The sequence below is a fragment of the Salmo trutta genome, chromosome 33, assembly GCF_901001165.1.
Source record: "Salmo trutta chromosome 33, fSalTru1.1, whole genome shotgun sequence".
Taxonomy (NCBI): domain Eukaryota; kingdom Metazoa; phylum Chordata; class Actinopteri; order Salmoniformes; family Salmonidae; genus Salmo; species Salmo trutta.
The window spans coordinates 27,728,269-27,745,398 of NC_042989.1; the positions used below are offsets into that span (position 1 = coordinate 27,728,269).

Here is a 17,130-nt window from a genome sequence, read left to right on the forward strand (position 1 = left end):
GTACATTTATCGGTGGTGACAGTGTTTCCTAGCCTCAGTGCAGTGGGCAGCTGGCTGGAGGTGCTCTTATTCTCCATGGACTTTACAGTGTCCCAGAACTTTTGGGAGTTTGTGCTACAGGATGAAAATTTCTGTTTGATAAAGCTAGCCTTTGCTTTCCTAACTGCCTGTGTATATTGGTTCCTAACTTCCCTGAAAAGTTGCATATCACGGGGGCTATTCGATGCTAATGCAGTACGGCACAGGATGTTTTTGTGCTGGTCAAGGGCAGTCAGGTCTGGAGTGAACCAAGGGCTACATCTGTTCTTAGTTCTACATTTTTTGAATGGGGCATGCTTATTTAAGATGAGGAGGAAAGCACTTTTAAAGAAAAATCAGGCATCCTCTACTGACGGAATGAGGTCAATATCCTTCCAGGATACCCGGGCCAGGTTGATTAGAAAGGCCTGCTCGCTGAAGTGTTTTAGGGAGCGTTTGACAGTGATGAGCGGACCCATTACGGATGCAGGCAATGAGGCAGTGATTGCTGAGATCCTGGTTGAAGACAGCAGAGGTGTATTTAGAGGGCAGGTTGGTCAGGATGATATCTATGAGGGTGCCCGTGTTTACGGATGTAGGGTTGTACTTGGTAGGTTCCATGATCATTTGTGTGAGATTGAGGGCATCTAGCTTAGATTGTAGGACGGCCGGGGTGTTAAGCATATCCCATTTTAGGTCACCTAACAGTACAAACTCTGAAGATAAATGGGGGGCAATTAATTCACATATGGTGTCCAGGGCACCGCTTGTGGCTGAGGGGGTGTATAACAAGCGGCAACAGTGAGAGACTTATTTATGGAAAGTTGGATTTTTAAAAGTAGAAGCTCGAACTGTTTGGGCACGGACCTGGATAGCATGACAGAATTGTGCAGGCTGTCTCTGAGATTGCAACACCACCCCCTTTGGCAGTTCTATCTTGGCGGAAAATGTTGTAGTGGAAATGTCTAAATTTTGGTGGCCTTCCTAAGCCAGGATTCAGACACAGCTAGGACATCAGGGTTGGCAGAGTGTGCTAAAGCAGTGAATAAAACAAACTTAGGGAGGAGGCTTCTGATATTAACATGCATGAAACCAAGGCTTTTGTGGTTACAGAAGTCAACAAATGATAGCGCCTGGTGAATAGGAGTGGAACTAGGGGCTACAGGGCCTGGGTTAACCTCTACATCACCAGGGGAACAGAGGAGGAGTAGGATAAGGGTATGGCTAAAGGCTATAAGAACTGGTCGTCTAGTGCGTTGGGGACAGAGAATAAAAGGAGCAGATTTCTGGGTGTGGTAGAATAGATTCAAGGCATAATGTACAGACAAGGGTATGGTAGGATGTAAGTGCAGTGGAGGTAAACCTAGGCGTTGAGTGACAATGAGAGTGGTTTCGTCTCTAGAGGGACAAGTTAAGCCAGGTGAGGTCTACGCATGTGTGTGGGGTGGGACGAAAGAGCTATCTAAGGCATTTTGAGCAGGACTGAAGGCTCTATATTGAAATAAAACAGTAAAAACTAGCCAAGACAGCAGTAGACAAGGCATATTGACATTAGAGATAGGTATAAAGCAATCACAGGTCCTGATCAAGAGAGCTAAGACAGCAACGGGTAAATGGCGATGAATGGGCAGAGCGGGTCAGTTAGGTACATACAGGACCAGAGTTCGGGGGGTGCTACCCAATGCTGGAAGGGGGGCCTGAGTGAAAAGTTTGGGAACCCCTGATTTAATGGACTATAAATAATTCACATAATTTGTACAGTAATTAGAAATACATTTTGTGAATAAAGTTTCAAAATTTGACTTGTGTTTAGCCATTTTTACAAGTCAACTTCCTTGTTGCTGTGAAATACTTTATTTGGCAGAAAGTGTTTTGGCAAGGAACATGGTTCAATTCTGTTAATTTGCTGGTGCTGGGAAGAGGCATATCGTCAAATCCTAAATCATGATTCACCAGTACTAAAACAAGTCTATAAAATACACAAAAAATGAGACAGGAGAGAAACACTAAAATGTATCTTTGTTCGATTCAGATTAAAAAAGTTAGGTTACGAGTCGAGTCGAACAGAACCTTGAACCGTCACTGTCTGACTATCTTCATGCTTGTGGCTCTGTTAGCCATTGCTAGTAAGTATTCATAATTTCTTGGATGGTTGTATAGTTTAATATTGTACCTCTAACCATTCAGTCAGGAAGCTTTAATCTCCTGTTATTCAGCTTGGTTACTGTTATAAAAGGGAATACAGCTGGTGGTTCAACAGAGATGCATGTGCATGTTAACCACCATCTCGCTGATGTCATCGAGTGTGGGTCCATTGGGTGCAAACTTCCCCCAGCGATAGGAACAAGGTTAAACAGGAAACCACATGCAGTATACGTGCCAAACTCATGATTCATTTGGTGTTTTGTTACACTCAAATAAAATAAAGACATTTATGTTGGTGGTGTTGTCCGCCCTTACACAGACTAAAGTACAGATGCTTAAGTAAAGATCTGTGTCTGAGATGTACTGTATACCATATCTCATTCAAACTATCCATAATCAGAGTTTATTACCAGTTTATAACTCACTCCTAACTATGGGTCTGTAAAATAGAAACATTCATATGTAGATGGCCACCTCAGTCTGAATCTCTGATTACATTTTCCTTCGTTGCATGTGGTATACGTGTTTAATAATTAATGTCATTACAAATGCATTGGTTTTATTTTTGCAGTTGATCACTCACTATACCATTGTGAGCCAGTGTTGGCACACACAAGTCAAGACCCACACAGACACAATGGCCTCTGTGGCTGTACCTGCTACCTTCTGTCACAGACACAATGGCCTCCGTGGCTGAACCTGCTACCTTCTGTCACAGACACAATGGCCTCTGTGGCTGTACCTCCTACCTTCTGTCACAGACACAATGGCCTCCGTGGCTGTACCTCCTACCTTCTGTCACAGACACAATGGCCTCCGTGGCTGTACCTCCTACCTTCTGTCACAGACACCATACACACAAACAAGCATGCACACACACAGACACACACATTTTTATTTTTTAATGAGGTGACATTCTAACCCAAAGAGGACTGCCTAAGTCTAAGCGCCAAAGTGAAGTATCCCTCTTTCAGGAAGCCAATCCCTATTTATTTAGTTTCCCAGCATCAAGATGAGATTCCCAGCTCTATTCCAAAAGGAAAAAGGAGACAGCTGATTGCTAAGGTTTGTGGGTTGTGTCGCTGGAGGGCGTGGTCCAGGGGAACGTTACTCAACATAAAGCCTTGGGGGAGATACCGGTACCCCCTGTATATAGCCTCATTATTGTTATGTAATTTTCTAACTTTCAGACATCTGTGTACACTGTGTGCACTATGAACACTAAGAGTTTGCGAAGAAACAAAGGTTGAAACTGATAGAGTGGGTCATTTCCTGTCTGTACCCACACAATACATCCACCATCCATTCTTTTCCAGTTTGAGCTCCTGCTTTCACTGCTGCTCAATGATACATAAATACCTATGACGCACACAGTTAACAGCGTTTCAATGGTTGGAAGGAGAAAGAGATCTTGTTGAGAGCCACTGTGTGTGAATAGGGTTGCCTCTGTTCCTTTGGAACTCATTTTGACACCTGTCACACAAGGTCAACATACCATTAGCTGTATTAGTAATCAGTGGTGTAAAGTACTTAAGTAAAAATACTTTAAAGTACTACTTAAGTAGTTTTCGGGGTATCTGTACTTTACTATTTCTATTTTTGACAACTTTTACTTTACTACGTTCCTAAAGAAAATAATGTACTTTTTACTCCATACATTTTCCCTGACACCCAAAATAATTTGTTACATTTTGAATTCTTAGCAGGACAGGAAAATGGTCCAATTCACACACTTATCAAGAGAACATCCTTGGTCATCCTACTGCCTCTGATCTGGCAGGCTCACTAAACACATTTTGTAAATTATTTCTGAGTGTTGGAGTGTGCCACTGGCTATCTGTACATTCAAATAACAAGAAAATGGTGCCATCTGGTTTGCTTAATATAAGGAATTTGAAATGGGTATACTTTTACTTTTGATACTTAAGTATATTTTAGCAATTACATTTACTTTTGACACTTAAGTATATTTAAAACCAAATACTTGTAGACTTTTACTCAAGTAGTATTTTACTGGAGGACTTTCAGTATCTTTACCTTTACTTAAGTATGAAATTGGGTACTTTTTCCACCACTGTTAGTAATATTAAAACAAAAGATGCCTCCAAAGTGTCCAATCGCCAAACCAAAGGTAAAAATGTAAAGATTAACCAAATCTGTTAAGTCTGCCTCTGTCAGTCCTGCCTGAGGGCAGTTTCCATGGATATGCTAGGCCAGGGGTTGGGGTTGAGAAGTTAACTGTACCCTGTTGTAACATGCTCTCTCTCTCTGGGTACAGAGGCCTTCTCTCTACCCAAACTACCCAAGGCTCACTAATACCGGGCTGGTTGCGAGATCAGCTCGACGCTCCCACACCGATGGAGCCAGCTTTGTTTATCTAAAGCCTGGGGGGCATGTTTTTACCAACAGTAGGATGTAGGCCATTGAGTGGTGAAGATCCAGAACCTTTTATCATTTATCGCAGTGTTGGCCTAGCACAGAGGGCAGAGGGGGCTCCATTACTGGTAAGGAGAAGCTAGGGAGAGGAAATGCAGCAAAAGACACATGGTTTACAGATCTGGTTGCACTTTGTCTTGGAAATGAGAGATCATATGAGTGAGTGGAGAGAGACAGGGTGAGGGATAAAGGGGAGAAATAGGGGGAGACAAGTGGGTGTTGAAAAAGTGATCGACAGTATGGGGCTGAAATAAATCATGTGTGTTTACACTTTACTCCCCCACCTCTTCTATATTCTAGCCAAGGTCTATCTCTAACTACTGTCAACACTGCTACGGGACAAACCCCATGGTTCAGATCCACCGTGTCATTCTACCTATAGTGGGGGACAGGGACAGTGCATGTTTCTATGGGGCTCCCCCAAGACAAACCATGTCTTCACACACACATCCACCTCGTCTTAAGTTTCTATTTCCCAGAGTAAATGGTTTTCCATTTCCGTTACTAGAAACTACTACATTGCTGATAAAGTGATTACCTTATGGCACTGGAGTACCATTTGTGACCTACCACCTGGATTCAATCCTATATAGCAAAATTTGAAATGTGTTTTTTTACATTGGATAAAAGTAGAGACTCAGAGCTAGAAAATGGTATATCATACACTGCAGTTCAGGAACAAATGTTGTGTTCAAGTTCTACCTATTCCTGCTACAGTATTTGAGCAGTGATAAATGTAATCAGCACTGCTCTGGTTCTCCATGATGAGACCCACTTAAACATACAGCTATCAGTACATCTTGTGGATCGTGTGGTGATGTGGTGGGTGGGACTATGACAATGAGAGAAAAAAGGCACGCACAAAACCTCAAATGCACTGCACATTTTGCAGTCTGTACACCACAAATGCCAACAGGATGTCGGTGTTACTATGTGAGGGCGGGATGACAAGCAAGGGGAGTGAGATTGGGTGTTGCCTTATAAGGGGACATTTCAAACGTCTAGTAAGTGCTTTGCTGTACATGTTCATGGTAGGCGTTGTATATGGTTCTGTAGTCAACCTGTGTAAATAAAGGATGCATTATATTAAATACAGAAATGCTGCCATGGTTGCCTTGAGTGCTTTGGATGACATGGAGACCCCGGTATGGAGCATTCCATCAGCGATGTCCAGCAGGTCGGTGTTCCGGAGGAAGGGCATTACCAGGGTTACGTGCTTGGTGCCACACCACGGCTTCAGAAGGCCCAGAGCCCAGCTCTCTGTGTCCGCGCCCACATTATCCAGAACCAGATCAAAACTAGGACGGTGGAAGAGAGAGAAAGAGAGGGAGAGAGAGAGAGAGAGAGAGCAGGAGAGAGAGAGAGAGAGAGAGAGCAGGAGAGAGAGTTTATTTCATTAACTGGAGAGACTTATTTTCCCACACACTAATGAGAGTTTACTGTGGCAGTGAGAGAGAGGTGCCCAATCCTTGATTACAGTTAACTGACCCATGGGGAACAATCCTCATCCTATTCAGATAAATGCCACCATGGAAGTTTTTAAGGGATGCTGCGAGATTCTGTGTTCTACTTACCCAGAGTCAGATGAACTTGTGGATACCATTTGTATGTTTCTGCGTGTGTAAGGCTCGGGCGTCATGAGTGAGGAATCAAACGCAGGAAGCAGCGAGCACAGGGTAGTGGCTTTTTTAATGGGTCAAACAGGCGAGCACACACAAGCCACCCCAAACAGCGAAATAACGCGCACACAAAATAAAGTGTCCCAAACACAGGGGAAACAACATGCGGCGCAAAACAAACGCACAAGCGTAAACACAAGCACAACAGGAAATAATCCCGCACAATGAGAAGGCGGACCAGCTAATACTAATAGCCCCGCTAATCACCCCCACTAAGAACAGGTGCACACAATCACAAACAGGGGGAAAACAAAAAAGGGAATCAGTGCAGTATGAAGGAAGTTAGCGATCGTTTTGCGAGCCAACGCTAACTAGCACTAATGCAATGACTGGAAGTCTACAAGTACAGTCGTGGCCAAAGGTTTTGAGAATGACACAATTATTAATTTTCACAAAGTCTGCTGCCTCAGTTTGTATGATGGTAATTTGCATATACTCCAGAATGTTATGAAGAGTTATCAGATTAATTGCAATTAATTGCAAACTAAATCCCCCCAAAAACATTTCCACTGCATTTCAGCCCTGCCACAAAAGGACCAGCTGAAATCATGTCAGTGATTCTCTCGTTATCACAGGTGTGAGTGTTGACGAGGACAAGGCTGGAGATCACTCTGTCATGCTGATTGAGTTCGAATAACAGACAGGAAGCTTCAAAAGGAGGGTGGTGCTTGGAATCATTGTTCTTCCTCATTCAACCATGGTTACCTGCAAGGAAACACGTGCCGTCATCATTGCTTTGCGCAAAAAGGGCTTCACAGGCAAGGATATTGCTGCCAGTAAGATTGCACCTAAATCAACCATTTATCGGATCATCAAGAACTTCAAGGAGTTGTTCAATAGTTGTGAAGAAGGCTTCAGGGCTCCCAAGAAAGTCCAGCAAGCACCAGGACCGTCTCCTAAAGTTGATTCAGCTGCGGGATCAGGGCACCACCAGTACAGAGCTTGCTCGGGAATGGCAGCAGGCAGGTGTGAGTGCATCTGCACGCACAGTGAGGCGAAGACTTTTGGAGGATGGCCTGGTGTCAAGAAGGGCATCGAAGAAGCCACTTCTCTCCAGGAAAAACATCAGGGACAGACTGATATTCTGCAAAAGGTACAGGGATTGGACTGCTGAGAACTGGGGTAAAGTCATTTTCTCTGATGAATCCCCTTTCCGATTGTTTGGGGCATCCGGAAAAAAGCTTGTCCGGAGAAGACAAGGTGAGCGCTACCATCAGTCCTGTGTCATGCCAACAGTAAAGCATCCTGAGACCATTCATGTGTGTGGTTGCTTCTCAGCCAAGGGAGTGGGTTCACTCACAATTTTTCCTAAGAACACAGCCATGAATAGAGAACGGTACCAACACATCCTCCGAGAGCAACTTCTCCCAACCATCCAGGAACAGTTTAGTGACGAACAATGCCTTTTCCAGCATGATGGAGCACCTTGCCATAAGGCAAAAGTGATTACTAAGTTGGGGCCATGGCCAACTATTTTGGGGCCATGGCCAGGAAACTCCCCAGATCTTAATCCCATTGAGAACTTGTGGTCAATTCTCAAGAGGTGGGTGGACAAACAAAAACCCACAAATTCTGACAGACTCCAAGCATTGATTATGCAAGAATGGGCTGCCATTAGTCAGGATGTGGTCCAGAAGTTAATTGACCGTATGCCAGGGCGGATTGCAGAGGTTTTGAAAAAGAAGGGTCAACACTGCAAATATTGACTCTTTGCATCAACTTCATGTAATTGTCAATAAAAGCATTTGACACTTATGAAATGCTTGTAATTATGCTTCAGTATTCCATAGTAACATCTGACAAAAATATCTAAAGACATTGAAGCAGCAAACTTTGTGAAAATTAATATTTGTGTCATTCTCAAAACTTTTGGCCACGACTGCACAGTTTTATTGCTTTGGGTAAGTAGAACAAGGGGTTAAATGCCAGAATCTCGCAGAATCCCATTAAAATGTGTCTGCTTTTGTGTGCGTGTTTGCGTGGGATTACTTTTCCCGCGCCCTCAGGGGCACCTCAACAGGCCCAGCTGTGTAGTCCACCACGTGATCTTCCTCCAGCCCCCTCACCAGCCGCTCGGCATTCTGGGAGCAGGTTACTGTCACATGGGCTCCCCAGCCCAGGCCTTTAGCATCTGAGATGAGAAAACTGACTCTACGTCATCATCAAACACACACCATGACAGTCACTCTTTGCAAGGGTGCAGCAGGTACACATATCATCTCTTATAAGAGGAGAGATCAGAGGCACCAGCTCTGAATCACTCTAATGTGAGATAGATGTCAGTGGTGGAAAAAGTACTCAACCGTCATACTTAAGTAAAAGTAAAGATACCTTAATAGAAAATGACTCAAGTGAAAGTCACCCAGTTAAATACTACTTGAGTAAAAGTCTAAAAGTATTTGGTTTTAAACATACTTAAGTATCATAAGTAAATGGAATTGCTAAAATGTACTTAAGTATCAAAAGTAAAAGTAACAGTATAAACCATTTAAAATTCCTTATATTAAGCAAACCAGACAGCATAATTTCTTTCTTTTTTTTATTGACGGATAGCCAGTGGCACACTCCAACACTCAGACATAATTTACAAACGAAGCATTTGTGTTTAGTGAGTCCGCCTGATCAGAGGCAGTAGGGACGACCAGGGACGTTCTCTTGATAAGTGTGGGAATTTTCGTGTTAAAATCTAATGAGTACTTTTGTGTGTCAAGGATAATGTATGGAGTAAAAAGTACATTATTTTCTTTGGGAATGTAGTGAAGTAAAAGTAAAAGTTGGCAAAACTTTAAATAGTAAAGTAAAGTACAGATACCCCCAAAAACTACTTAAGTAGTATTTTAAAGTATTTTTACCCCACTGCTAGATGTGCTGATTGAGGTCACAGCAATGGGTTAGGGTGACACAATAGGACAGCCGGGCCCAGACACACATATAATGTTACTCACACAAATATAAACAGCTTTTTATGGAATTGATATGCCATTGTTATTTGTTATTAAGGCTTTGTATTATGTCCATGTAGCTGTTGTCATGGCGATGGGGTTTGAATACCTAAGATTGCCGGTAAACATTTTCACAGTGAAAATGAAGTCATGAATTTACAGTACCAGAACATGATGGTCATCGTCATCATCAGTATGTACATCTGTATGGAAAATGTTCAGACTCCTCCTGAACCTCCCATGATCAGAGTGCTGTATGGAGACGGAAAAACACCAGATTAAAAACACAGATAAGTAGACACAGAGTGAAAATGGAGAAAATAAAATACATTTAATACAAATCCAACACAAAAACGTGTTAAACTCTTCTATCTATTGCATGTGAACCAGTGGCTTCAGAGTGCCAAGTCCCATGCCATGCCAGCCACTGCTGAAGCCCATTTCCAAAGGGCCCACTATGCCACAGTACAATTCCCTCCCCATGCTCATAACCCACTGGTCTCATACAGACAGGCTTTTTATGAAATAACCAAGTGGAATAATCAACAAGATCAAAGACATGAGGATTATATGGGATGAATAGGGACAACAGCAGGGGTTAGAGGGGGAAAGAGACAAGTTGACCTCAAATTGGCAGGAGATGTGTGTGTGTGTGTTTGCATATGCATGTGTGTGTGTGTGTTTGCCGTTTCTTGGCACAGTTGTCCTTGTTAAGGCCTCCTGTGTTGACCAGGGCAGACCAGGCTGTGGCAGACCAGGCTGTGGCAGACATGTAAGGAGCTGCCGCCACCTCCGTGTGACTCAGAAATGTGGGCTTTTTGGGCACCGGACCCCGTCACACTCAGGACTAAAGAGTAGGTCAAAGATATCGGTTCATCCTCCAAAATGTTAGGTAGGATAAGAGGGAAGGGAAATCTGATCCTAGATAACTTCTACCTTGAGCCTCACAAACCTCCGACCAAACCTGTCACTATCTGAAAATGTTGAGTCATCATCATCCATTAAAAAGCCCTGCGTAACGATACCAACTCAGAGCTGGCTAGTCTGTCTGCAGTCCTGATTGCTCCTCATTTGGCTCCTCATCACACAGAAAGCCTATTTAATGAGTCTGTCATTAATGACCAGGCCTCACTGAGCAGCACCATGGAGTCTAACTCTGCCGGTAGCTTTTATTCTCAAATCTGAAACCATCCCAAAATTCCATTCTAGCCTAGCAATATCATTTAGCCCACAGGATACACCTAATACTGCCTATACTAATGTATCCAAATGCATTCTCTCTTGAACATGCTAAATAAAGCAGAGTATCCCGGGCAGTAGTAATTGTCAACTACACATATTTGCATGTTTATTATAGAAATAACCACAAGCAAACAATGGTTATGAAAACAAACTACAAAACATAAAGGGATCATAAACAAAACAGTACCACATTTGCACTCAACACCACAATCTCAGTCAGGCTTCCATGTTTCCAAGGGGGAATGGCTGCCCACACCTGAGAAGGAAAAAAACACTGGCTTAACCAACCAAGCACTTGTAAAACCCTGCATTGATGGCACAGATACCAAGATTGTGACATTTTGAATTCTCTGTTTGTGTATATATTCACATCCATATGATGGGATAGTGTTTCACTGACACACTGACGACGAGTCGAGCAGTTGGCCCCAAGGTGGTGTGATGATGTAACATTATACATACATTTATAAAATGCTCATCACCATCTGTAATTCCCAAAGGCCAAGGTACAAAACGCGTTGGTTTTACTTTTTGACAATAAAGAAGCTCTTTTATCACTGTCCTCCAAGGGTTGCTGAATTTCCTTTTCACTAGGTGAAAGGGAAATTCAGGCTATTGTGAACATGCTATTGAGAACATACTATTGTGAACATGTCTCGCATTTGACTTCTTATAGGCTATTATGTAAAAGATCTGATAGTCTATGTTCTCTGAGAGCTATGAGAAACATCATAGGAAAACCACTGACAATGACGATGATACAATGAGGTGCTTCACATTTCAGCTGCGCTTGGATTAAGTAAACAAAGCAGTAAGACAAAAACACACAAACGCACACAACCCCAACCCTTCCCACAGAGAGTACCACCCTATTCTACTGCATCCTGGGGGCTGTCTGTTTGTGTGTTACCTCATCCATCTATTTGAAGTAGTCTGGTGCCACATCCAGAAAACACTCGATGATGACTCCGGACACGTCACGGCCCAGGATCAGAGGGAACTCACTGCCGGATTGGTTGATGTTTAGGAGGTCTCTCTTCATGGCCATGGTGGCAGTCCCATACCCACCTGAGAGGGCAGAAACAACACAGAAATTAGGCAAAACGCAATCAGAAAAAGTAGACGTTGAGACAAGTGAATTCAGATACGAACAGAGGCCACAAGATGACGAGAACAGTGAAACTAGCTGGGAAGATCATTACTGATTAGACTGAGAGGTAACCATAAGAAACAGCAGGCCCCCACCTCTTCAAAGAGCACATCTAGGCCTAAGTGTGAGGTTTAGCCTAAAATTCACAGTTTCAATTTAACACCCAAAACAAATGTGCCATAGCAGTCAACTTTCCCTTTGTGTCAGAAGAGTTCTCCTCGTCTCCAGGGGTGATCTATTATGCCCACTCAGATCTCTCTCTCACACACAGACCAAATTTGAATAGTAAAACAACAGATGCTCAGTCAGCTCTGAATGAGGGCAGTTTCCTTTTCACTAGACTGTGGTGTGTGCACAAAAAGGCTATTGTGAAGATGTCACACAACTGTCTTCATATAAGCTATCTATAAAAGATCTGATAGTCTATCTTCTTTAAGAACTCTGAGAAGGTCATAGGAAAACCACTGGCTTGAAATGAAGAGTTAGCCTATAAAAATAAGGTAACTTCAAGGGAATCTATCGGGTGAGTGGTGAAGCAGAAGAGTCATTGTCTGTTCTATTGAGTTTTGATGTTGAGTCTCTGGCCGACAATGTGTTGTTAGGTTATTTCAGTTATCCCGTATGAGCTTATGTGCTGAATACATTACCTTATTACAGGTGTCAAGCTTATGGGCATGTGGCAGCAGTGTGTAGGAGGGAGGTTCCTAGGTATGCAGAAGGGCAAGAGACAAAGGAATGTGTAACATTGGGGAAAGTAGTGGTATGTGTTAATTGTAAGGGTGCCCATGGGGCTAGGGATCAGAAATGTCCAGTGTGAGAGAGGCAGGTTGAGGTTACCAGGGTTAGAGTAGAGCGGAGGAGGCATTGAAGAAAGTTGAGGAAGATGGGTCAAGGGGGAAGGATCCTGAGAGTATTCGTGTGAGTAGTAGATCTGTATCAGTACAGAGAGATAGACCAATAAATGATATATGCTTCAGTAAGATTGGCTTTTTAGCATTCATAGCAATGGTTATCAACTGTACTGCAGGGATGGAACGCAAGTTGCAGATAGAGGTTGTGGTGGCAGCTGCAGAAAAGTATTTGGGTGTAAGAGATTTGACGCGAGGTTGTGTTACAGGTTGTGTTGAGTGGTGGTGTCCTGTCCTGTCCTTTCAGGCTGTTGGCCTGAGGTAGGACTAGACAGATTTAAATAGTGGAGTAGGGTGGTTGGTTCTATCCTCACTCTGGTAGCCTATGGACAAGCATTAAGAATAAGCTACGTGGTGAGTTGATGCCTATTTGTCAGTGTTGTTTGTTGGCAACATTATATTTTACAACGTTTTTGGAACAGATTCCTGTTGGAACTTTACACAAATTAGACCCACCCTTTCAGCAGTCCACTCAGTCATGTTGATTCAGCTAGCATACTGGTAATAATAACAAATGGAAATAATTACATTTACATTTACATTTAAGTCATTTAGCAGACGCTCTTATCCAGAGCGACTTACAAATTGGTGCATTCACCTTATGATATCCAGTGGAACAACCACTTTACAATAGTGCATCTAAATCTTTTAGGGGGGGGGGGGGGGGGTTAGAAGGATTACTTTATCCTATCCCAGGTATTCCTTAAAGAGGTGGGGTTTCAGGTGTCTCCGGAAGGTGGTGATTGACTCCGCTGTCCTGGCGTCGTGAGGGAGCTTGTTCCACCATTGGGGTGCCAGAGCAGCGAACAGTTTTGACTGGGCTGAGCGGGAACTGTGCTTCCTCAGAGGTAGGGAGGCGAGCAGGCCAGAGGTGGATGAACGCAGTGCCCTTGTTTGGGTGTAGGGCCTGATCAGAGCCTGAAGGCTAATTATACAGTACCTATTCAACATTATTTGATTGGTCTCCTTGGCTCTAAAAAATGCCTGAAAATGATCAAGAAATCCCACAATCTCAATGCTTACATCACCTTGACAGAGGAGCTGGCATTGAAACAGGCAGAGGAGGCCGAGAGCAGGCTCCTCAAAGGCGTCTGTCTGTCTGTCTGTCTGTCTGTCTGTACTGGACGTGCATGTGTTGCACAGTGCACATTATGATCTGGTCTCACATTTTTATCTTCCTTGCAGGTGCCCCCAAAGGTCCACTGGATGGGATCCCTTTCGCTGTGAAGGACAACTTCTACACAGAGAACATCAAGAACACTTGTGCCTCAAATGCTGAAAGGTATATCTGCTAACAGGCCTAAAAATGGATTCATTCCTCCTCTTTTTATCTGGATGGATTTATTATTATAGTATCTGTTTTGTATAATACACTCCTCCATACAATGCCACAGTGGTTCAAAAGCTCCTCGACTAGGGTGCTGTTCTCATTGGAAAAACTAACCTGGATGTGTTTGCTATGGGCTAAGGCTCTCAAACTCCCTTTAGGAAATACATGCATTTGCAGAATTACCAAAGTATTATCATATCTGTAAACTACCCAACCTGCATTCATGACTGAAAGTGAGTGTTTAGTAGAGGCAGTGTATTGTACCCTCCCTCCATTATTTTCCAGTGCAGGCAGTACTGACAATGCTTTTGGACCTGTCTGGAACACCTGGAGCTATGCCACCCCTTACAGAGAGCAGACTGGGGCTGACCCAGACTCTGACTGGGTCATCTCTGGAGGAAGTGCTGCAGCTGTGGCCTCTCTCACCAGCTTCCTGTGAGTCTGCAGACACAGGGCTGAGTTCAAGTTTCCCATACTGTTGCAAAATGCTGCATAATAGGAACATACTCAACCACTGTGACTAACAATACTACTTCCTGAGCATTGACTAATACCGTAGTTAATGTATCTATGAAGCATTCTACTTTACTTTTAGTTCGTAGTGGAGCAAAGAGAGTCAACAACACCTTTATTGAACTCTGTGAAACACTAAAGGTATGTTATCTCCTGGTTCTGGCCCCTGACAGCTCTTTGTGGTTGGATACAGGTGGCTCCACCCATAACCCAGAGGCCCTGTGTGGCATAGTGGCCCCGAAGCCAACCTACGGCCTGGTGTCCAGACACGGCCTCATCCACCTGGTCAACTCGATGGACGTCCCAGGCATCATGACTCGGAGTGTTCATGAATCAGCCACCGTCCTGGGTCAGGCATGTTATATGGCCATCCCATGAGGCCTGTATTTTTTCCTGACCAGGTAAAAAGTATTACTCTGAAATGTTAATTTTATGGCATGTAAAACTGCAATGTGGGGTTTCTTGACCTGGGGTGCGGGTTGTTGTGTCACAGGTATTCTCCAAGGCCATGATGGCAGACTCTACTACCATAACCCATAGCCCCTCCACACTGACAGACCTACCGGGTGACTTTGATGTCAGGAACATCTATGTGGGCATTCCCAAGGTGAGATCACCCTATCCTCCCAGTAGGATCAGGCATCTCAGTTCATCCCAGTGGTTTAACATTAACATGGAGATTGTTGGTAAAACTTTGAACAACTCATCTATCTGTCAGACTGTTTGTCTGTCTGGCTATGCTGTTGTTTCATTGTTGATCTATGATGTGAATTAATAGTGCTCATTTAATGCAAGACAAAGACAGAAGTCCATTGCTATGAAAGCCAAATAAAGTCAAATTGACCATGAATGGATTCTAAATATTATGCTGCTATTATAACTAGCAGAGCCCATGATGACGACCTTTGTTTATTTTAATTGTTGCTGTATGTGTACTTCATATTTGTTTACATTTACAAAGGATTTTGTAAATCGCCACCAGCGATTTAACAATGTCATACAAGGAAGAATCCTCTCAGGGAACTACTTCCTGCTCAGACAGTAAGACACAGCAAACACATTTTTCAGTATAAACCAAGACTTTTCTACTACTGTAAGATCGATGGTCGTGTTGGGGATGGAAGCATGAACTTGAATATTTGGACAAAAGTTAAGACAGACCCTCATGGTTGCCTCCCTTCTAACAGGAATTATGAGCACTACTTTGTGATGGCCCAGCAGGTGCGTTGTCTGATAGCAGAGGACTTCAAGCGAGTGTTCATCTCGGGTGTTGACGTGCTGCTCACGCCCACCACACTGAGTGACGCAATGCGCAACACGGACTTCATGCAGGAAGACAACCCCACACGTAGTGCCCAGGAGGACATCTTCACACAGCCCGTCAACATGGCAGGTACTGAGGACACACACAGATACTCCATCCATACTTCAATGGAAATAATTTGTAACTCTCCCTTTTCAAAGGAATTGGGTTGGAATTCCTATTTTGGTCAACACTTTGATTCCAAATCCAGATAAAGGTCTACCTGAAACAGATAATCTCCAACAGGGAAGCCGATAACTTTGCGGGCAGTTAAAGTTTAACCCATCTTTTATCCCCCCACAGTCTGGCCTTCAAACAACCTTACCCTGCCAACCCCTCTCCCTCTCGACTTTCTCACATTTATCCCTCCAACGCTCTCATTTCCTGCTCCAGGACTCCTTGCTGTTTCTGTGCCAACAGAACTGTGCCAACAGCGTTATAGAGCATACCTATTAGCCTGCAGCTAATAGGCCCCGCCCTCCAGGACAGGAAGCTGCTGACAGTAGCCCAGTGGATAAAGCAGAAGGTGGGCTTTACCCCTATCCATTACCATGGAGATGACGGACAGGGGGAGCGAGGTGCGGAGGTCCATAAGCGAGAGCAGACCTCAGTTGTATGAGGTGAAACTAATGAATACAGAGCTACTCAGATGAGTGACATCATGGTCATGTAAAGGACATACTCAAAGATGTATGGCTTTTTCTGGATTTGTTCTGAAGTTACTGACTTCCATTGAAGACACTTTATGACTTGCTGTTTGTCTGGCGGTTCCAAATATGAATTTGAATGAATGACTTAAAAAGATTAGGTCATGTCGTATCCAGAAGACAAGTATTGTGAACCTGGGTGTTGAACATCAGTGGTAAGCACTGGCGTAGCATGCAGCTCCCGCAAGGCAGGGGGGGCCCATGAGCTTTGGGGCCCTCAACCCCCCCAAAAAAGTATTATTAATATTTGTTTTTGTCGAGCCCCCCAGAAAGCATATGAACACATCATAAGCCATGAAAGAAATGTTTAGAATTACAGGAAATTACCTTTAGAACTGCAAAATGTTCCCTCAGCATCATGGCAAAATGTGTAAAATAGCAGGATATTAGCTCATAAATTCTTGAAAGTCGGGTCAATCCTTGTCCAGCGGGGAAACGTATTTATTTTTTTACATTTTGTAGCATTATTTGAGCTTAAAATGTACATTTTAGAGGAATTTTATAAGTGAAAAGATTTGTTTTTGGAATTTTTCTAAAACGCTTTCAATATAATTTATTTCCATGTCGGCTCTATGCATAGATCACGATTTCAAACTATCCAAAAAAAGTGTAAAAGCAAGATTTCAACAAACAATATTTGAATCACTCTGGTCACAACAGTTTTCCATCTAAACCGCATGCGGCGTAGACGACCTCCTGGACTGTTGAGCAGAAGAAATGCCAGGCCTCGCAGCGACACGAGATTAAACTTCACTGA

General features: G+C 43.4%; 3 protein-coding genes and 2 long non-coding RNA genes across 6 annotated transcripts; 2 read left to right on the forward strand and 3 right to left on the reverse strand.

Annotated features, from left to right (window-relative positions):
- Positions 1-1,853: 1,853 nt before the first annotated feature.
- Positions 1,854-3,319, reverse strand: LOC115172781 (uncharacterized). Its single transcript, XR_003871487.1, has 2 exons — positions 2,999-3,319; positions 1,854-2,955 (listed from the first exon to the last, which is right to left on the reverse strand). It is a non-coding gene; the product is annotated as an uncharacterized LOC115172781 (long non-coding RNA).
- Positions 3,320-5,389: 2,070 nt separating this feature from the next.
- Positions 5,390-9,349, reverse strand: LOC115172100 (reticulon-4-interacting protein 1 homolog, mitochondrial-like). Its single transcript, XM_029729283.1, has 4 exons — positions 9,330-9,349; positions 8,268-8,429; positions 5,714-5,897; positions 5,390-5,431 (listed from the first exon to the last, which is right to left on the reverse strand). The coding sequence occupies exons 1-4, from the start codon at positions 9,347-9,349 to the stop codon at positions 5,390-5,392; spliced, it is 408 nt and encodes a 135-aa protein (XP_029585143.1).
- Positions 9,350-9,387: 38 nt separating this feature from the next.
- LOC115172783 (uncharacterized) lies at positions 9,388-11,866 on the reverse strand. Its single transcript, XR_003871488.1, has 3 exons — positions 11,373-11,866; positions 10,650-10,718; positions 9,388-9,472 (listed from the first exon to the last, which is right to left on the reverse strand). It is a non-coding gene; the product is annotated as an uncharacterized LOC115172783 (long non-coding RNA).
- On the forward strand, positions 9,986-15,260 carry LOC115172782 (glutamyl-tRNA(Gln) amidotransferase subunit A-like). Of its 2 annotated transcripts, none has more exons than XM_029730528.1 (4): positions 9,986-10,074; positions 13,706-13,802; positions 14,136-14,285; positions 14,557-15,260. In XM_029730528.1, the coding sequence occupies exons 2-4, from the start codon at positions 13,793-13,795 to the stop codon at positions 14,739-14,741; spliced, it is 345 nt and encodes a 114-aa protein (XP_029586388.1). In that variant the 5' UTR covers positions 9,986-10,074; positions 13,706-13,792; the 3' UTR covers positions 14,742-15,260. The 2 variants fall into 2 exon arrangements, with proteins under 2 accessions (XP_029586388.1, XP_029586387.1); XM_029730527.1 differs by lacking the exon at positions 9,986-10,074 and adding an exon at positions 12,068-12,135.
- On the forward strand, positions 14,875-16,189 carry LOC115172101 (glutamyl-tRNA(Gln) amidotransferase subunit A, mitochondrial-like). The gene is made up of 4 exons (XM_029729284.1): positions 14,875-14,970; positions 15,325-15,404; positions 15,551-15,756; positions 16,087-16,189. The coding sequence occupies exons 1-4, from the start codon at positions 14,875-14,877 to the stop codon at positions 16,131-16,133; spliced, it is 429 nt and encodes a 142-aa protein (XP_029585144.1). The 3' UTR covers positions 16,134-16,189.
- The last annotated feature ends 941 nt before the right edge of the window (positions 16,190-17,130 follow it).

Excerpts from the sequence above, each read along its gene's own strand:
- LOC115172100 (XM_029729283.1), bottom strand. The coding sequence starts at position 9,349 with ATGTTTACCGGCAATCTTAG. Across the intron at positions 8,430-9,329 it reads ATGTTTACCGGCAATCTTAG|AGTCAGTTTTCTCATCTCAG; the intron begins GTATTCAAACCC and ends ATGATGACGTAG. Across the intron at positions 5,432-5,713 it reads TGTCATCCAAAGCACTCAAG|TCCCACCCACCACATCACCA; the intron begins GCAACCATGGCA and ends TCATTGTCATAG.
- LOC115172782 (XM_029730528.1), top strand. Across the intron at positions 14,286-14,556 it reads GCCTCTCTCACCAGCTTCCT|GTGGCTCCACCCATAACCCA; the intron begins GTGAGTCTGCAG and ends GGTTGGATACAG.
- LOC115172101 (XM_029729284.1), top strand. The coding sequence starts at position 14,875 with ATGGCAGACTCTACTACCATAACCCATAGCCCCTCCACACTGACAGAC. Across the intron at positions 15,405-15,550 it reads AACTACTTCCTGCTCAGACA|GAATTATGAGCACTACTTTG; the intron begins GTAAGACACAGC and ends CCCTTCTAACAG. Across the intron at positions 15,757-16,086 it reads ACAGCCCGTCAACATGGCAG|AACTGTGCCAACAGCGTTAT; the intron begins GTACTGAGGACA and ends CTGTGCCAACAG.